Here is a 20,138-nt window from a genome sequence, read left to right as displayed (position 1 = left end):
GTGAGTGTGTGGCTTGCGCTGTATGTGAGTGTGTGGCTTGCGCTGTATGTGAGTGTGTGGCTTGCGCTGTATGTGAGTGTGTGGCTTGCGCTGTATGTGAGTGTGTGGCTTGCGCTGTATGTGAGTGTGTGGCTTGCGCTGTATGTGAGTGTGTGGCTTGCGCTGTATGTGAGTGTGTGGCTTGCGCTGTATGTGAGTGTGTGGCTTGCGCTGTATGTGAGTGTGTGGCTTGCGCTGTATGTGAGTGTGTGGCTTGCGCTGTATGTGAGTGTGTGGCTTGCGCTGTATGTGAGTGTGTGGCTTGCGCTGTATGTGAGTGTGTGGCTTGCGCTGTATGTGAGTGTGTGGCTTGCGCTGTATGCGAGTGTGTGGCTTGCGCTGTATGCGAGTGTGTGGCTTGCGCTGTATGCGAGTGTGTGGCTTGCGCTGTATGCGAGTGTGTGGCTTGCGCTGTATGCGAGTGTGTGGCTTGCGCTGTATGCGAGTGTGTGGCTTGCGCTGTATGCGAGTGTGTGGCTTGCGCTGTATGCGAGTGTGGCTTGCTTTATGCGAGTGTGTGGCTTGCGCTGTATGCGAGTGTGGCTTGCTTTATGCGAGTGTGTGGCTTGCGCTGTATGTGAGTGTGTGGCTTGCGCTGTATGTGAGTGTGTGGCTTGCGCTGTATGCGAGTGTGTGGCTTGCGCTGTATGCGAGTGTGTGGCTTGCGCTGTATGCGAGTGTGTGGCTTGCGCTGTATGCGAGTGTGTGGCTTGCGCTGTATGCGAGTGTGTGGCTTGCGCTGTATGTGAGTGTGTGGCTTGCGCTGTATGTGAGTGTGTGGCTTGCGCTGTATGTGAGTGTGTGGCTTGCGCTGTATATGAGTGTGTGGCTTGCGCTGTATATGAGTGTGTGGCTTGCGCTGTATGCGAGTGTGGCTTGCTTTATGCGAGTGTGTGGCTTGCGCTGTATGCGAGTGTGGCTTGCTTTATGCGAGTGTGTGGCTTGCGCTGTATGCGAGTGTGGCTTGCTTTATGCGAGTGTGTGGCTTGCGCTGTATGTGAGTGTGTGGCTTGCGCTGTATGCGAGTGTGTGGCTTGCGCTGTATGCGAGTGTGTGGCTTGCGCTGTATGCGAGTGTGTGGCTTGCGCTGTATGCGAGTGTGTGGCTTGCGCTGTATGCGAGTGTGTGGCTTGCGCTGTATGCGAGTGTGTGGCTTGCGCTGTATGTGAGTGTGTGGCTTGCGCTGTATGTGAGTGTGTGGCTTGCGCTGTATGTGAGTGTGTGGCTTGCGCTGTATATGAGTGTGTGGCTTGCGCTGTATATGAGTGTGTGGCTTGCGCTGTATGCGAGTGTGGCTTGCTTTATGCGAGTGTGTGGCTTGCGCTGTATGCGAGTGTGGCTTGCTTTATGCGAGTGTGTGGCTTGCGCTGTATGTGAGTGTGTGGCTTGCGCTGTATGCGAGTGTGTGGCTTGCGCTGTATGCGAGTGTGGCTTGCTTTATGCGAGTGTGTGGCTTGCGCTGTATGCGAGTGTGGCTTGCTTTATGCGAGTGTGTGGCTTGCGCTGTATGTGAGTGTGTGGCTTGCGCTGTATGTGAGTGTGTGGCTTGCGCTGTATGTGAGTGTGTGGCTTGCGCTGTATGTGAGTGTGTGGCTTGCGCTGTATGTGAGTGTGTGGCTTGCGCTGTATGTGAGTGTGTGGCTTGCGCTGTGTGTGAGTGTGTGGCTTGCGCTGTGTGTGAGTGTGTGGCTTGCGCTGTGTGTGAGTGTGTGGCTTGCGCTGTGTGTGTGTGTGGCTTGCGCTGTGTGTGAGTGTGTGGCTTGCGCTGTGTGTGAGTGTGTGGCTTGCGCTGTGTGTGAGTGTGTGGCTTGCGCTGTGTGTGAGTGTGTGGCTTGCGCTGTGTGTGAGTGTGTGGCTTGCGCTGTGTGTGAGTGTGTGGCTTGCGCTGTGTGTGAGTGTGTGGCTTGCGCTGTGTGTGAGTGTGTGGCTTGCGCTGTGTGTGAGTGTGTGTGTGTGGCTTGCGCTGTGTGTGAGTGTGTGGCTTGCGCTGTGTGTGAGTGTGTGGCTTGCGCTGTGTGTGAGTGTGTGGCTTGCGCTGTGTGTGAGTGTGTGGCTTGCGCTGTGTGTGAGTGTGTGGCTTGCGCTGTGTGTGAGTGTGTGGCTTGCGCTGTGTGTGAGTGTGTGGCTTGCGCTGTGTGTGAGTGTGTGGCTTGCGCTGTGTGTGAGTGTGTGGCTTGCGCTGTGTGTGAGTGTGTGGCTTGCGCTGTGTGTGAGTGTGTGGCTTGCGCTGTGTGTGAGTGTGTGGCTTGCGCTGTGTGTGAGTGTGTGGCTTGCGCTGTGTGTGAGTGTGTGGCTTGCGCTGTGTGTGAGTGTGTGGCTTGCGCTGTGTGTGTGTGTGTGGCTTGCGCTGTGTGTGTGTGGCTTGCGCTGTGTGTGAGTGTGTGGCTTGCGCTGTGTGTGTGTGTGTGGCTTGCGCTGTGTGTGTGTGTGGCTTGCGCTGTGTGTGTGTGTGTGTCTCGCACGGTGTGTGGCTCGCTGTGTGTGTGGCTCGCTGTGTGTGTGTGTGGCTCGCTGTGTGGGTGTGTGGCTCGCTGTGTGGGTGTGTGGCTCGCACGGTGTGTGGCTCGCTGTGTGGGTGTGTGGGTGTGTGGCTCGCACGGTGTGTGGCTCGCTGTGTGGGTGTGTGGCTCGCTGTGTGTGTGTGTGGCTCGCTGTGTGTGTGTGTCTCGCACAGTTTGTGGCTCGCTGTGTGTGTGTGTGGCTCGCTGTGTGTGTGTGTGTCTCGCACAGTGTGTGGCTCGCTGTGTGTGTGTGTGTGTGGCTCGCTGTGTGTGTGTGTGTGTGTGTGTGTGTCTCGCACGGTGTGTGGCTCGCTGTGTGGGTGTGTGGCTCGCTGTGTGTGTGTGTGTGTGTGTGTGGCTCGCTGTGTGTGTCTTGCACGGTGTGTGGTTCGCTGTGTGGGTGTGTGTCTCGCACGGTGTGTGGCTCGCACAGTGTGTGGCTCGCTGTGTGGGTGTGTGGCTCGCTGTGTGTGTGTGTCTCGCACGGTGCGTGGCTCGCTGTGTGGGTGTGTGTCTCGCACGGTGCGTGGCTCGCTGTGTGGGTGTGTGTGTCGCACGGTGTGTGGCTCGCACGGTGTGTGGCTCGCTGTGTGTGTGGCTCGCACGGTGTGTGGCTCGCTGTGTGTGTGGCTCGCTGTGTGTGTGTGTGTGTCTCGCACGGTGTGTGGCTCGCTGTGTGTGTGTGTCTCGCACGGTGTGTGTCTCGCTGTGTGTGTGTGTCTCGCACGGTGTGTGGCTCGCTGTGTGTGTGTGTCTCGCACGGTGTGTGGCTCGCTGTGTGGGTGTGTGTCTCGCACGGTGTGTGGCGCGCACGGTGTGTGGCTCGCTGTGTGTGTGGCTCGCACAGTGTGTGGTTCGCTGTGTGTGTGTGTGTGTGTCTCGCACGGTGTGTGGCTCGCTGTGTGTGTGTGTGTGGGTGTCTCGCACGGTGTGTGGCTCGCACGGTGTGTGGCTCGCTGTGTGGGTGTGTCTCGCACGGTGTGTGGCTCGCTGTGTGGGTGTGTGGCTCGCTGTGTGGGTGTGTGGCTCGCTGTGTGTGTGTCTCGCACGGTGTGTGGCTCGCTGTGTGTGTGTCTCGCACGGTGTGTGGCTCGCTGTGTGTGTGTCTCGCACGGTGTGTGGCTCGCTGTGTGTGTGTCTCGCACGGTGTGTGGCTCGCTGTGTGTGTGTGTGTGTGTGTGTGTGTGTGTGTGTGTGTGTGTGTGTGTGTGTCTCGCACGGTGTGTGTCTCGCACGGTGTGTGTCTCGCACGGTGTGTGTCTCGCACGGTGTGTGTCTCGCACGGTGTGTGTCTCGCACGGTGTGTGTCTCGCACGGTGTGTGTCTCGCACGGTGTGTGTGGGTGTGTGGCTCGCTGTGTGTGTGGGTGTGTGGCTCGCTGTGTGTGTGGGTGTGTGGCTCGCTGTGTGTGTGGGTGTGGCTCGCTGTGTGTGTGGGTGTGGGTTCTGTTTAGCACAGGGTCTTGCAGTGTTGTCGGGCGGTACATGCCGGGCCACTTGTGAGGTTCTGTTTAGCACAGGGTCTTGCAGTGTTGTCGGTCGGTACATGCCGGGCCACTTGTGAGGTTCTGTTTAGCACAGGGTCTTGCAGTGTTGTCGGTCGGTACATGCCGGGCCACTTGTGAGGTTCTGTTTAGCACAGGATCTTGCAGTGTTGTCGGTCGGTACATGCCGGGCCTCTTGTGAGGTTCTGTTGCTCTCCTCCCTGTAGGACTGACACATTACTGCAGTTGTCGGAGAATCCCCGGGATACACAGATTTTTGCACTCCTGTCAGTGTGTTTATTCAGTCCATTTGCCTAGCTATCTCTTTAACACTATTAATGTCCACGTGCATATAGGATACACTTACTGCTAATAGACTGAACCAAAATCGGTGGTCTCAGTTTATTATTGACCCGGTGAGAGGCAGTAGGTTGAAGGTGTGTAATCGAGGGAAGTACCATGGGCTGTGTACAGCCTGTGGGAACGGGCATGATTAAGGGGCATCTGGCTCCGAAACGTCGCCCCCCTACATCGCCTTAAACTTTGTGTATTGTACGTTGTTCCCCTTCCTTTTGGTGTTTTTTGGTGGCTCACCCCCTTCTTCCCCTCTGTACAGTTTTTCTCCATGGGACACTCTCGCCAGACCCTGGGCCAGGGCTGATTTTGCAGCTGCGTTTACATTCAATATATTGATATTCTTGCTGACAATTGTTGTCTTTATTCATTCATTGTGTGCTGGGGACCCCTGTATATATGACATTTGTATATAGTTATAATATCCCCTCTTAGACGCCTCTTATCTAATGTAAATAAATCTAATTTAGCTAGCCTCTCCTCATAAGTTAGAATGTCCATCCCCTTTATTAATTTGGTGGCTCTTCTCTGCACTCTCTCTAGTTCCATAATGTCTTTTCTTAGGATTGGTGCCCAAAATTGTACTCCATATTCAAGGTGTGGTCTTACTAATGCTTTGTAAAGGGGCATAATTAAGTTTACTTCCCTTCCATCCATTGCCCGTTTGATGCAAGATAAGATCTTGTTTGCCTTTGCAGCTACTGCATGACATTGGGCACTATTGCTAAGCCTGCTGTCTACAAGCACTCCTAAACCCTTCTCCATCAAGGATTCCCCCCATGTATCTCCATTTAATTTGTAAGTCGCCTTTTTATTCTTGCATCCCAAATGCATAACCTTACATTTATCTGTATTAAACCTCATCTGCCATTTACCTGCCCACGTTTCCAGTCTCTCCAAGTCCTTCTGAAGAGAAATTTCATCCTGCTCTGATTCTATTACCTTACACAATTTAGTATCATCAGCAAAGACGAAGACTTTGCTCTCGATCCCAACCTCAAGGTCATTAATAAACAAGTTAAAAAGCAGGAGTCCTAGTACCGATCCCTGAGGTACTCCACTCACGACTTTAGCCCAACCTGAAAAAGTTCCATTTATGACAACCCTCTGTTGTCTGTCCTTTAACCAGTTTTCAATCCAGGTGCATATATTATTAGAGTCCAATTTGCTTTATTTTGTACACCAACCTCTTGTGTGAAACCGTATCAAAAGCCTTTGCAAAATCTAAGTAGACCACATCAACTGCATTACCCTGGTCTAAATTCCTACTTACCTCCTCAAAGAAACAAATAAGGTTAGTTTGGCAAGATCTATCCTTCCTAAATCCATGCCGACTACTGGGTATATCCATTAGGTATTCATGAATGTTTAGTATGGGATCATATTCAAGTAGCTTACCCACTGTTGATGTCAGGCTTACTGGTCTGTAATTCCCTGGTTGTGATCTAGCTCCTTGGTGGCTTTTAATTTAGTAAGACTCTTTTTTTAGGATTTCCTGGTGTCGGTGAGACTTTTTGTACGTTACTCCCTCCTTTCTCTCTCTCTCTCTGCTTTTGCGGCCTTTGAGAGCTGAAATGTGGACCTTTTTATTAATAAACTTTTTGCAGACGCCCTGATGTGCCTGTATGTATAATATATAATTCCACACGACTATTAGCACTAAATAATGTTTTAATGTATATCCTTGCGGTGTAAAATAAAAATAAGAACCGCAGCTGCCGTTGAGTGTTTTGCTGATCTGGGAAACCAGAAATAACGGCCTGACTTATTTTCTGTAGTCTTGTGATGCACTGCAGGAGTTACGCAGCCCCTTTCTTTTCTGCATGTTTGTCTCACCCGGTGTCTCTGTCTCTCCCGCAGGCGTGGTCTGGTCCCGTACTGTCCGGGTCCCCAAAGGTCCCATCCTCCGGGTGGTGGGCACAGAAGTAACCCTCCCCTGCAACGTCAGCGACTATGAGGGTCCCAGTGAGCAGAACTTTGAGTGGGTGTTCTCCCTGGCGGGGGGCTCCCCTCTGGGGGTGATCAGTAGCTGGGACAGCACGTTCACAGACCCCTCGTACGCGGGGCGGGTAAAAGCCGGGGGCATCCAGCTGCAGAGACTCGGTAACAGCATAGTGCGGCTGCGAATCCGGGAGCTGCGAGCGTCCGACGAGGGGCATTACACCTGCTCCACCCCCAGCACCGACGCCACCTTCAGCGGGAACTACGAGGACAGAGTGCAACTCAGAGGTACCGCCGGACCCCCGCCGTAATCCTTCCACTCCCACAGGGGGGGGCTGCCATGCCAGCCAGACGGTTAACTCCCACAAATCTCCTGGCAATCACAACGGCAGGGGTACAGTGGTAACGTGGCACCGTGCCATTCACATTGTTCCCCAATCTTGGAGAGGGAGCCTAAAGGTGCTAGCACCCACCCTGCCGGCCCCGCGAGATGCCCGCCGCACCTGCTCTGGGGAACCCGAAGAAACTTAGACCTTTTTTCTGACACAATGAAAGTCAGAGTAGCCCCACCAGCAGAACCAAGGTTCTGCCCACCACCGCTGCGTGTCCTAGTGGGCACACCTGGGGGGGGGGTCACACTTAGGTGCCACCGCGCTTGGCCCTGACCCAAGAATGCCTCCTGTTGGACCCCTTACTTACCGCCCCATTTCTCTCCGCCCCACGAGAGGGTTATACATTTTTCTTCTGGTGTGGAAACGAGATATTTAATTTAAGATACTCCCAATTAAAGCTGATACCAGCACGTCCGAGACGGAGGGGCCTTTCCCCGGCGTGACTGCTCCGTCTCGTCCCACGTGGGGTAATTCACCCACCTATTGCCCATCCTTATGTTTCTCTCTCCTATTCCCAGTGATCCCCGACACGCTGCAGCTCAGCGGGAGCCGCTCGCGGCTGGCGAGGGTCCAGAACGTGACTGAGGGGGGCACCTTCCAGCTGCAGTGCCACACCTCCTCCTCCGACTCGTACACTGAGCACACCCACCTCTCCCTCACCTGGGAGTATCAGAGGGCGGGAGAGTCGCCCGTCGAGGTCCTCACGTTATCCCAACTGGCGCGCCTCCAGCCAGGCTCCGGGTACGAAGGGCGCTACCGCAGCGGGGAGGCACGGCTCGACACGGTTGGGGCAGATGGATACCGGCTGACCATGGGAGGAGCAAAGCTCTCGGACGCTGGGGAATACTCCTGTGTGGCCAGGACATGGGTGCAAGGCCATGAGGGCTGGGACCAGATCCAGGAGAAGCGGGTACCTGTCACCCGTGTGGAAGTCTGGCCCGTCGGTAGGTACTGGGGAGGGACAGTGGGAGGCGAGGTAGATCTAGGATCAAATGTTTTTTCTAACCTCGCCGGCCTCTTCCTAACCTCGCCGGCCTCTTCCTAACCTGTGCGCAGGCGCTTCCTAACCTCGCCGGCCTCTTCCTAACCTCGCCGGCCTCTTCCTAACCTGTGCGCAGGCGCTTCCTAACCTCTGCCCGCTTCTTCCTAACCTCGCCGGTCTCTTCCTAACCTCTGCCCGTCTCTTCCTGACCTCTGCCCGTCTCTTCCCGACCTCTGCCCGTCTCTTCCCGACCCCTGCCCGTCTCTTCCCGACCCCTGCCCGTCTCTTCCCGACCCCTGCCCGTCTCTTCCCGACCCCTGCCCGTCTCTTCCCGACCCCTGCCCGTCTCTTCCCGACCCCTGCCCGTCTCTTCCTGACCCCTGCCCGTCTCTTCCCGACCCCTGCCCGTCTCTTCCCGACCCCTGCCCGTCTCTTCCCGACCCCTGCCCGTCTCTTCCCGACCCCTGCCCGTCTCTTCCCGACCACTGCCCGTCTCTTCCCGACCCCTGCCCGTCTCTTCCCGACCCCTGCCCGTCTCTTCCCGACCCCTGCCCGTCTCTTCCCGACCCCTGCCCGTCTCTTCCCGACCCCTGCCCGTCTCTTCCCGACCCCTGCCCGTCTCTTCCCGACCCCTGCCCGTCTCTTCCCGACCCCTGCCCGTCTCTTCCCGACCCCTGCCCGTCTCTTCCTAACCTCTCACACCCCCCCCCCCCCCCCCCAGTAACTAGGTGCAGAGCGACGTAGGGAACGTGTTTGAGTAACCCCCCCCTCTCCTGCCCCCACAGGTCTGAGTGTCACCGTCCCCCAGACCGCGGTGTCTGTGCCTGAGGGGGGCCCGCTGGTTCTGTCCTGTGTGGTGTCCCAGGACTCGGACGGGCCGGTGCTGACCCGCGTGCGCTGGTTTCTCTCTCCCACCCTGGGGGAGACCCGCGAGGTGACGGGCGGGCAGGACCCGGATCCTGGGCAGGACGGGGCGGGCATGCACCGGCTGGAGGTGCCGCACACGTGGGACGGCGGGGATTACCAGTGCCAGGCCACGGTCTGGGCTCAGCACAGCAACGGCACCTGGTATCCCGCCGCAGAAAAGATGTCTGCCCCCATCCGAGTGCATCTGACCTCCTCCGGTAAGCGACTGCACAAGATATTGTGTGTGTGTGTGTGTGTGTGTGTGTGTGTGTGTGTGTGTGTGTCCCGTCACAGACGAGTCGGGGCGTCTCCCCTCACACCTGCCTCTCTGTGACGGTTTGGGGTGCAGCGCCTGTGGTGTCTGACAGTAACGTTACTCATTGTATTGTATGTCTTTATTTATATAGCGCCAAAAGTGTACTCAGCGCTTCACAAAGAATACAGCACAGGGAATTATAATTATACAATAAGTGCAGCAAAGTCAGACAATAGGAAAGGAAATCCCTGCCCCGAAGAGCTTACAATCTAAGGTTTGAGGGGAAATTTACAGAGACAGCAGGTGAGGGAATAAGTGCTGTAGATGGCAGGACTTGGTCACAATGGGTGATACGAGTGACTGAGTGTGGGACAGTAGCCATGAGTGCAGGCTATAGGGATGCTGGATTTGTGGGGTAAAATGTAAGGACGGTCAGTGTTAAATGAAAAGGTTAACCCCATTTACAGGGGAAGAGATGGCAGGGAGGCGTGGGTGAGAGGAGGTGGCAGGGAGGCGTGGGTGAGAAGAGATGGCAGGGAGGCGTGGGTGAGAAGAGCTGGCAGGGAGGCGTGGGTGAGAAGAGATGGCAGGGAGGCGTGGGTGAGAAGAGATGGCAGGGAGGCGTGGGTGAGAGGAGGTGGCAGGGAGGCGTGGGTGAGAGGAGGTGTGTATGTCTGGGTTCAGGCTTAGGGGAGATCCCCAGCAGCAGGAAGGAGTAGATAGAGGGTGTGAATAGAGGATTGTGTGGGTGTTTTTTATTGAGGGGTAAAGAAGTTGTTGAGAGAGAGGTGTATAAATAATGGTGCAGTGGGGAAATAGTAAATAGAAAAAGCAGTAGGGAGGGCACAGCGAGATGTAGGAGGAGAGACTTCACATTCTTTAACTGTGCATGCAATGCCTTGTATACAAGACATTGATCATTTATGTAACTGTACGTGTAACCATGTATTATTTGTTTTACTCTGTGCCCAGGACATGTGTGAGAACGAGAGGTAACTCTCAATGTATTACTTCCTGGTAACACATTTTATAAATAAATAATTCACAGGTAATGGAGGATAAAAATGAACAAATAATCACAGATGTTAAAAGTGAATGTCTCACGGTGGCAACGTTGTAATGCAGAGTCCAGATCTTCCTCCAATTTCAACTCCCAAATTACCTCTTACAGACACTTTATATATCACACTTTAGATGTGACTCTTTCTCTTGATGTTACACAGCTAAATTACACCGATTTAAGTACCCTAATCCCATGCATGTAACCCTGATATAAATGGTGATGGTCTCCCCTCTCCCCGCCCTCCCCTCTCTCCCCTCCCCTCTCTCCCCGTCCCGCTCTCCCCGTCCCGCTCCCGCCCTCCCCTCTCTCCCCGCCCTCCCCTCTCTCCCCGCCCTCCCCTCTCTCCCCGCCCTCCCTCTCCCCGCCCTCACCTCTCTCCCCTCCCCTCTCTCCCGTCCCGCTCTCCCCTCCCCTCTCTCCCCGTCCGCTCTCCCCTCCCTCTCTCCCCGTCCCCGCTCTCCCCTCCCCTCTCTCCCCGTCCCGCTCTCCCCTCCCCTCTCTCCCCGTCCCGCTCTCCCCTCCCCTCTTCTCCCCGTCCCGCTCTCTCCCCCTCCCTCTCTCCCCGTCCCGCTCTCCCCTCCCCTCTCTCCCCGTCCCGCTCTCCCCTCCCTCTCTCCCCGTCCCGCTCTCCCCTCCCCTCTCTCCCCGTCCCGCTCTCCCCTCCCCTCTCTCCCCGTCCCGCTCTCCCCTCCCCTCTCTCCCCGTCCCGCTCTCCCCTCCCCTCTCTCCCCGTCCCGCTCTCCCCTCCCCTCTCTCCCCGTCCCGCTCTCCCCTCCCCTCTCTCCCCGTCCCGCTCTCCCCTCCCCTCTCTCCCCGTCCCGCTCTCCCCTCTCTCCCCGTCCCGCTCTCCCTCTCCCCTCTCTCTCCCGTCCCGCTCTCCCCTCTCTCCCCGTCCCGCTCTTCCCTCTCTCCCCGTCCCGCTCTCCCTGTCCCGCTCTCCCCTCTCTCCCCGTCCCGCTCTCCCCTCTCTCCCCGTCCCGCTCTCCCCTCTCCCCGCCCCGCTCTCCCCTCTCTCCCCGCCCCGCTCTCCCCTCTCTCCCCGTCCCGCTCTCCCCGTCCCGCTCTCCCCTCTCTCCCCGTCCCGCTCTCCCCTCTCTCCCCGCCCCGCTCGCCTCTCTCCCTGTCCCGCTCTCCCCTCTCTCCCCGTCCCGCTCTCCCCTCTCTCCCCGTCCCGCTCTCCCCTCTCTCCCCGTCCCGCTCTCCCCTCTCTCCCCGTCCCGCTCTCCCCTCTCTCCCCGTCCCGCTCTCTCCCTCTCTCCCCGTCCCGCTCTCCCCTCTCTCCCCGTCCCGCTCTCCCCTCTCTCCCCGTCCCGCTCTCCCCTCTCTCGCCGTCCCGCTCTTCCTCTCTCCCGTCCCGCTCTCCCTGTCCCGCTCTCCCCTCTCTCCCCGTCCCGCTCTCCCTCTCTCCCCGTCCCGCTCTCCCCTCTCCCCGTCCCGCTCTCCCCTCTCTCCCCGTCCCGCTCTTCCCTCTCTCCCCGTCCCGCTCTCCCCGTCCCGCTCTCCCCTCTCTCCCCGTCCCGCTCTCCCCTCTCTCCCCGTCCCGCTCTCCCCTCTCTCCCCGCCCCGCTCTCCCCTCTCTCCCCGCCCCGCTCTCCCCTCTCTCCCCGCCCCGCTCTCCCCTCTCTCCCCGCCCCGCTCTCCCCTCTCTCCCCGCCCCGCTCTCCCCTCTCTCCCCGTCCCGCTCTCCCCTCGTCCTGCTCTCCCCTCTCTCCCGTCCCGCTCTCCCCTCTCTCCCGTCCCGCTCTCCCCTCTCTCCCCGTCCCGCTCTCCCCTCTCTCCCCGTCCCGCTCTCCCCTCTCTCCCCGCCCCGCTCTCCCCTCTCTCCCCGCCCCGCTCTCCCCTCTCTCCCCGCCCCGCTCTCCCCGTCCCTCTCTCACCGCCCCTCTCTCCCCGCCCCGCTCTCCCCTCTCTCCCCGCCCCGCTCTCCCCTCTCTCCCCGCCCCGCTCTCCCCTCTCTCCCCGCCCCGCTCTCCCCTCTCTCCCCGCCCCGCTCTCCCCTCTCTCCCCGCCCCGCTCTCCCCTCTCTCCCCACCCCGCTCTCCCCTCTCTCCCGCCCCGCTCTCCCCTCTCTCCCCGCCCCGCTCTCCCCTCTCTCCCCGCCCCGCTCTCCCCTCTCTCCCCGCCCCGCTCTCCCCTCTCTCCCCGCCCCGCTCTCCCCTCTCTCCCCGTCCCGCTCTCCCCTCAGTGCCGAATTTGCGGTCTCCGTGGAAGCCCTGCTCACGCCGCGGTTCTCCGAGGAGCCCACGGAGCTGGCGTGCCACGTAACGGGCTCCGGTGCCGCCCGCCTGTCTGTGTCCTGGTATTACAGCCCCGCGCTGCGGCAGGACGCGCCCCGCGGCCCCCGCTCAGCTCCTCGGCTCCCTGGATCCGGACGGCTCCCTGCGGGCGGGCGACGGGTACCGGCAGCAGCTGGAGAAGGGGCAGCTGATCTTCCCCGCAGGGGCCCGCTGACCTTCGCCCTGCGCATCCAGTGGACGTCGGAGGGGGACCGAGGGGACTATCGCTGCACGGTGGGCCGCCTGGGAGCGGCTGCGCAATGACAGCTGGGCGCAGAGCAGGGAGGTGACGTCGGCACCGCTCCGCGTGTTCTGGGTGGGAGAAGGTAAGATCCCAAAATCTGAGACGCGCGGGCTGCGAAATGCTTCGTTTTGTTTCTAGACACTGAGCTAAAACCGGGAAGGGGACACGTTATTAGTAAGGGCCCCCTCCCTCTCCCCTCATCTGTAAGGGCCCCCTCCCCTCCCCTCATCTGTAAGGGCCCCCTCCCCTCCCCTCATCTGTAAGGGCCCCCTCCCCTCCCCTCATCTGTAAGGGCCCCCTCCCCTCCCCTCATCTGTAAGGGCCCCCTCCCCCTTCCCTGATCTGTAAGGGCTCCCTCCCCCTTCCCTGATCTGTAAGGGCCCCCTTCCCTGATCTGTAAGGGCCCCCTCCCCCTTCCCTGATCTGTAAGGGCCCCCTCCCCTGATCTGTAAGGGCCCCCTCCCCTGATCTGTAAGGGCCCCCTTCCCTGATCTGTAAGGGCGCCCCTCCCCCTTCCTGATCTGTAAGGGCCCCTTCCCTGATCTGTAAGGGCCCCCTCCCCTGATCTGTAAGGGCCCCCTCCCCTGATCTGTAAGGGCCCCCTCCCCTCCCCTGATCTGTAAGGGCCCCCTCCCCTCCCCTGATCTGTAAGGGCCCCCTCCCCTCCCCTGATCTGTAAGGGCCCCCTCCCCCTCCCCTGATCTGTAAGGGCCCCCTCCCCTGATCTGTAAGGGCCCCCTCCCCTGATCTGTAAGGGCCCCCTCCCCCTCCGCTGATCTGTAAGGGCCCCCTCCCCCTCTGCTGATCTGTAAGGGCCCCCTCCCCCTCCCCTGATCTGTAAGGGCCCCCTCCCCCTCCCCTGATCTGTAAGGGCCCCCTCCCCCTCCCTGATCTGTAAGGGCCCCCTCCCCCTCCCCTGATCTGTAAGGGCCCCCTCCCCCTCCCCTGATCTGTAAGGGCCCCCTCCCCCTCCCCTGATCTGTAAGGGCCCCCTCCCCCTCCTCTGATCTGTAAGGGCCCCCTCCCCTGATCTCTAAGGGCCCCCTCCCCCGATCTGTAAGGGCCCCCTCCCCTCCCCTGATCTGTAAGGGCCCCCTCCCCCTCCCCTGATCTGTAAGGGCCCCCTCCCCCTCCCCTGATCTGTAAGGGCCCCCTCCCCTGATCTGTAAGGGCCCCCTCCCCTGATCTGTAAGGGCCCCCTCCCCTGATCTGTAAGGGCCCCCTCCCCTGATCTGTAAGGGCCCCCTCCCCTGATCTGTAAGGGCCCCCTCCCCTGATCTGTAAGGGCCCCCTCCCCTGATCTGTAAGGGCCCCCTCCCCCTCCCCTGATCTGTAAGGGCCCCCTCCCCCGATCTGTAAGGGCCCCCTCCCCTGATCTGTAAGGGCCCCCTCCCCTGATCTGTAAGGGCCCCCTCCCCTGATCTGTAAGGGCCCCCTCCCCTGATCTGTAAGGGCCCCCTCCCCTTCCCTGATCTGTAAGGGCCCCCTCCCCTTCCCTGATCTGTAAGGGCCCCCCTCCCCTTCCCTGATCTGTAAGGGCCCCCTCCCCCTCCCCTGATCTGTAAGGGCCCCCTCCCCTGATCTGTAAGGGCCCCCTCCCCTTCCCTGATCTGTAAGGGCCCCCTTCCCTGATCTGTAAGGGCCCCCTCCCCTTCCCTGATCTGTAAGGGCCCCCTCCCCTTCCCTGATCTGTAAGGGCCCCCTCCCCTTATCTGTGTTGGCTCTGATAAGAACAGGATGGGATAAAAGTGAAGATAACGCGCGGTTAGCGAGCGCGCCCCGTTCAGGGCTCCGTGTAGTAATTGCCGGAGAGACGGGACCGTTGTAATGCGGTTCCGAGAAGCCAGTGTGCGGCCCCAAAAGGGGGAGCGTTTCTGTTTAACGCGGCTCCGCGCGGCTCCTCTCCCGTTACTCCGCCGAGGTTTTACATTGCCGCGGCCCTTCCGTAAACTCCCATGTAGAAGGTCGGCTCCTGGGAAGCTCGCCCGCGCAATACTCCCCGGCCCTTTCATTGCCGGGGGCAGGCGATGCGCTGCATGGAGGGGGGGGAGGGCCAGGATAGACGGGGAGGCATGGTGGTTCCTCATCTCCTGCCCCTGTGTGGTGCTCGGAGCGACCCACTCGGGGGCCCTTAAAAATGCCACTTTCATTCAAAGCTTTCATAGCCCGCCACACACCTGCCACTTACAGGGGCCACGCGTTCGCCTGCGTCTGATCTCCTTCCATACAGGGCCACGCGTTCGCCTGCGTCTGATCTCCTGCCACTTACAGGGGCCACGCGTTCGCCTGCGTCTGATCTCCTGCCACTTACAGGGGCCACTCGTTCGCCTGCGTCTGATCTCCTTCCATACAGGGGCCACGCGTTCGCCTGCGTCTGATCTCCTGCCACTTACAGGGGCCACGCGTTCGCCTGCGTCTGATCTCCTGCCACTTACAGGGGCCACTCGTTCGCCTGCGTCTGATCTCCTTCCATACAGGTGCCACGCGTTCGCCTGCGTCTGATCTGCCACTTACAGGGGCCACACGTTCGCCTGCGTCTGATCTCCTTCTATACAGGGGCCACACGTTCGCCTGCGTCTGATCTCCTTCTATACAGGGGCGACGCGTTCGCCTGCGTCTGATCTCCTGCCACTTACAGGGGCCACGCGTTCGCCTGCGTCTGATCTCCTGCCACTTACAGGGGCGGCGCGTTCGCCTGCGTCTGATCTCCTGCCATTTACAGGGGCCACGCGTTCGCCTGCGTCTGATCTCCTTCCATACAGGGGTCACGCGTTCGCCTGCGTCTGATCTCCTGCCACTTACAGGGGCCACGGCGTTCGTCTGCGTCTGATCTCCTGCCACTTACAGGGGCCACGCGTTCGCCTGCGTCTGATCTCCTGCCACTTACAGGGGCCACACGTTCGCCTGCGTCTGATCTCCTTCTATACAGGGGCCACACGTTCGCCTGCGTCTGATCTCCTGCCACTTACAGGGGCCACACGTTCGCCTGCGTCTGATCTCCTTCTATACAGGGGCCACACGTTCGCCTGCGTCTGATCTCCTTCTATACAGGGGCGACGCGTTCGCCTGCGTCTGATCTCCTGCCACTTACAGGGGCCACGCGTTCGCCTGCGTCTGATCTCCTGCCACTTACAGGGGCGGCGCGTTCGCCTGCGTCTGATCTCCTGCCACTTACAGGGGCCACACGTTCGCCTGCGTCTGATCTCCTTCTATACAGGGGCCACACGTTCGCCTGCGTCTGATTCTCCTTCTATACAGGGGCGACGCGTTCGCCTGCGTCTGATCTCCTGCCACTTACAGGGGCCACGCGTTCGCCTGCGTCTGATCTCCTGCCACTTACAGGGGCCACGCGTTCGCCTGCGTCTGATCTCCTGCCACTTACAGGGGCGGCGCGTTCGCCTGCGTCTGATCTCCTGCCACTTACAGGGGCCACACGTTCGCCTGCGTCTGATCTCCTGCCACTTACAGGGGCCACGCGTTCGCCTGCGTCTGATCTCCTTCTATACAGGGGCGACGCGTTCGCCTGCGTCTGATCTCCTGCCACTTACAGGGGCCACGCGTTCGCCTGCGTCTGATCTCCTGCCACTTACAGGGGCCACGCGTTCGCCTGCGTCTGATCTCCTGCCACTTACAGGGGCCACGCGTTCGCCTGCGTCTGATCTCCTGCCACTTACAGGGGCGGCGCGTTCGCCTGCGTCTGATCTCCTGCCACTTACAGGGGCCACACGTTCGCCTGCGTCTGATCTCCTTCCATACAGGGGCCACGCGTTCGCCTGCGTCTGATCTCCTTCCATACAGGGGTCACGCGTTCGCCTGCGTCTGATCTCCTTCCATACAGGGGCGGCGCGTTCGCCTGCGTCTGATCTCCTTCTATACAGGGGCGACGCGTTCGCCTGCGCCTGATCTCCTTCCATACAGGGGTGACGCGTTCGCCTGCTCCTGATCTCCTTCCATACAGGGGCGGCGCGTTCGCCTGCGTCTGATCTCCTTCCATACAGGGGCGACGCGTTCGCCTGCATCTGATCTCCTTCCATACAGCGGCCACGCGTTCGCCTGCGTCTGATCTCCTTCCATACAGGGGCGGCGCGTTCGCCTGCGTCTCATCTCCTTCTATACAGGGGCGACGCGTTCGCCTGCGCCTGATCTCCTTCCATACAGGGGCGACGCGTTCGCCTGCGCCTGATCTCCTTCCATACAGGGGCGACGCGTTCGCCTGCTCCTGATCTCCTTCCATACAGGGGCGACGCGTTCGCCTGCGTCTGATCTCCTTCCATGCAGAGGCGACGCGTTCGCCTGCGTCTGATCTCCTTCCATACAGGGGCGACGCGTTCGCCTGCGTCTGATCTCCTTCCATGCAGGGGCGACGCGTTCGCCTGCGTCTGAACTTCGTCCTTACACATTCGCCTGCGTCTACGGGGGGCGACGCGTTTGCCTGGGTCTGATCTTCCTTACAGTATACCCCTGCGTGTTGGCTGCGTTAGCGCGTAGTCGCTGCGTTAGCGCATATCCACTGTTTATGGAAGTCGTTCTGTACGCCTGGTGTTGACGCCTCTGTTATCCCCCTGCAGTGTCCAGCCTCGCGGTCCGTGCGACGCAGGTGAAGCTGGTATCCGCGTCCGGCGGGACCTTTGAGATGAGGTGCGCGGTTACCGCTCAGCACATCCCATCCCCGCGCTATTCTGTGCAGGTGACGGCTGAGAGACCCCTCCCAAACCCCCCGGGCGCTGCCCCGGTCATATCGCTGAGCCGTGACGGCGTGACGTTAAGGGCGCAGGACAGCGGGGGGGACACGGTGCTGGAGAAGGAGGAAGAAGGAGTCTACCTCTTCCGCCTGTACAGGGCGCAGGCGCAGGACGCCGGGGCTTACAGCTGCTCTGTCACGGCGTGGACTCTCGGAGGGGGCGGGGCCTGGAGGGAGACGCAGAATCAGAAGTCCAATCAGCTGCAGCTGGGGTTCCAGACCTCAGGTGAGTGACCGGGTCACTGCGGTACTGACCCAGTCATGTCGTCTATCCCTCCCACTGCAGAGCACAGAACGGGAGGCCATAGAATGACCGGGACACACAGAAGGGACTTCAGGACTGAGAGAAGGGACTTCAGGACTGAGAGAAGGGACTTCAGGACTGAGAGAAGGGACTTCAGGACTGAGAGAAGGGACTTCAGGACTGAGAGAAGGGACTTCAGGACTGAGAGAAGGGACTTCAGGACTGACAGAAGGGACTTCAGGACTGACAGAAGGGACTTCAGGACTGACAGAAGGGACTTCAGGACTGACAGAAGGGACTTCAGGACTGACAGAAGGGACTTCAGGACTGACAGAAGGGACTTCAGGACTGACAGAAGGGACTTCAGGACTGAGAGAGAAGGGACTTCAGGACTGAGAGAAGGGACTTCAGGACTGAGAGAAGGGACTTCAGGACTGAGAGAAGGGACTTCAGGACTGAGAGAAGGGACTTCAGGACTGAGAGAAGGGACTTCAGGACAGAGAGAAGGGACTTCAGGACAGAGAGAAGGGACTTCAGGACAGAGAGAAGGGACTTCAGGACAGAGAGAAGGGACTTCAGGACAGAGAGAAGGGACTTCAGGACAGAGAGAAGGGACTTCAGGACAGAGAGAAGGGACTTCAGGACAGAGAGAAGGGACTTCAGGACAGAGAGAAGGGACTTCAGGACTGAGAGAAGGGACTTCAGGACTGAGAGAAGGGACCTCTCTTACTCAATACTGCAGATCACAAGATCGCCAAAAAGCGCCCGCCCCTGCTCTCCTGGGACCTCATGTAGAATGAATGGGGGTTTCTCTCAGGTTACATAGTTACATAGTAGATGAGGTTGAAAAAGTCCATCAAGTTCAACCTATGCTAAATTTAGGCAACAGATACTTTATCCTATATCTATACTTATTGATCCAAAGGAAGGCAAACAAAAAAACCCCAGTGTCATATCATCCAATGATGTCTCATAACGGGAAAATAAATTCCTTCCTGACTCCAAGAATTGGCAATCGGATTAATCCCTGGCTCAACATCCTTCACATATATACTTATTTGGTATATCCCTGTATACCTTTACTTTCCAAAGAGATGTCCAAACTTTTTTTGAGCAAATCTATTGTATCTGCCATCACAGTCTCCATGGGTAATGAATCCCACACTGTAACTGCCCTTACTGTAAAGAACCCTTTCCTTTGTTACTGGTGACATTTCCTTTCCTCCAACCTTAAGGATGGCCCCGAGCCCTTTGTTCTGCCCGTGGGATGAATAGTTCTTTTGAAAGCTCCTTGTATTGTCCCTGAATATATTTGTATATAGTTATCACATCCCCTCTTAGACGCCTCTTTTGTAATGTAAATAAATCTAATTTAGCTAGCCTCTCCTCATAAGTTAGACTGTCCATCCCCTTTATTAATTTGGTGGCTCTTCTGTGCACTCTCTCTAGTTCCATAATGTCTTTTCTTAGGATTGGTGCCCAAAATTGTACTCCATATTCAAGGTGTGGTCTTACTAATGCTTTGTAAAGGGGCATAATTACGTTTACTTCCCTTCCATCCATTGCCCGTTTGATGCAAGATAAGATCTTGTTTGCCTTTGCAGCTACTGCATGACATTGGGCACTATTGCTAAGCCTGCTGTCTACAAGCACTCCTAAATCCTTCTCCATCAAGGATTCCCCCAATATATCTCCATTTAATTTGTAAATCGCCAGTTTATTCTTGCATCCCAAATGCATAACCTTACATTTATCTGTATTAAACCTCATTTGCCATTTACCTGCCCACGTTTCCAGTCTCTCCAAGTCCTTCTGAAGAGAAATTACATCGTGCTCTGATTCTATTACCTTACACAATTTAGTATCATCAGCAAAGATGGAGACTTTGCTCTCGATCCCAACCTCAAGGTCATTAATAAACAAGTTAAAAAGCAGGGGTCCCAGTACCGATCCCTGAGGTGCTCCACTCACGGCTTTATCCCAACCTGAAAAAGTTCCAGCTTTGTACGAGATCCCGGGCCTTGGTGATAATGGGATGGGAGCCGCGGCTATCAAATAGCGAGACGGTGACACCGCACATTGCGGGCAGTAGTAGGCACGGCTCACTCGCCCCAGCGCACACGCTTCGGCTTTGTCACGGTGCGTTATGGCAGCGTTCGTATAATGGGTAACGTGTTTATCTGATGGTAACCAAACCCCTGCAGTGTGGCCCTGTCATAAACCAGCATGCCTCGCTCCCCCCAACACACAGACCTCAGCAGGCAGCGCGGTGACAGTGACGCAGCGCGGTGACGTAATGACTGCAGCGCAGTAACACGGCGCGGTGACGGCTGGGGTGTATCTCCTGGGCGAGCCTGTACTCGCCCCTCCTCTGCCTTTGTCCCCTCAGGCCCTCTGTTTAAACGTCACCGCGCAGTCTGACAGCCCGTCCGTGTACCGCAGCGAGAGGGCCGAGCTCTGGTGCATCATCATCATCGATGGGCCGGCAGTGGATCCCGGTAACTTTTATATTCAACCGGTCACCCTGTCCCATGGTACCCTCCCTCCCCCCCTCCTTAGCTCACCCTCCCCCCCTCCTTAGCTCACCCTCCCCCCCTCCTTAGCTCACCCCCCCTCCCTCCTGTGTGTGCTCTCCCTCCCGCCCTCCTGTGTGTGTTCTCCCTCCCCCCCTCCTGTGTGTGCTCTCCCTCCCCCCCCTCCTGTGTGTGCTCTCCCT

The 20,138-nt window shown here is 58.5% G+C and overlaps 1 protein-coding gene across 1 annotated transcript in view; it reads left to right on the top strand.

Moving 5' to 3' along the window:
• The window catches only part of PTGFRN (prostaglandin F2 receptor inhibitor), a 79,936-nt gene that overhangs the window by 57,701 nt on the left and 2,097 nt on the right, over positions 1–20,138 (top strand). Inside the window, 10 exon segments of the mRNA XM_075593275.1 lie at positions 6,238–6,606; positions 7,229–7,654; positions 8,478–8,820; positions 12,103–12,247; positions 12,249–12,348; positions 12,351–12,432; positions 12,434–12,519; positions 17,006–17,404; positions 19,812–19,822; positions 19,824–19,920. Of these exon segments, the coding sequence (XP_075449390.1) occupies positions 6,238–6,606; positions 7,229–7,654; positions 8,478–8,820; positions 12,103–12,247; positions 12,249–12,348; positions 12,351–12,432; positions 12,434–12,519; positions 17,006–17,404; positions 19,812–19,822; positions 19,824–19,920 (2,058 nt within the window).

This window comes from Ascaphus truei, chromosome 3 (genome assembly GCF_040206685.1).
Source record: "Ascaphus truei isolate aAscTru1 chromosome 3, aAscTru1.hap1, whole genome shotgun sequence".
In the NCBI taxonomy this organism is placed as follows: Eukaryota; Metazoa; Chordata; class Amphibia; order Anura; family Ascaphidae; genus Ascaphus; species Ascaphus truei.
This window is presented reverse-complemented; position numbering and strand designations above follow the sequence as displayed.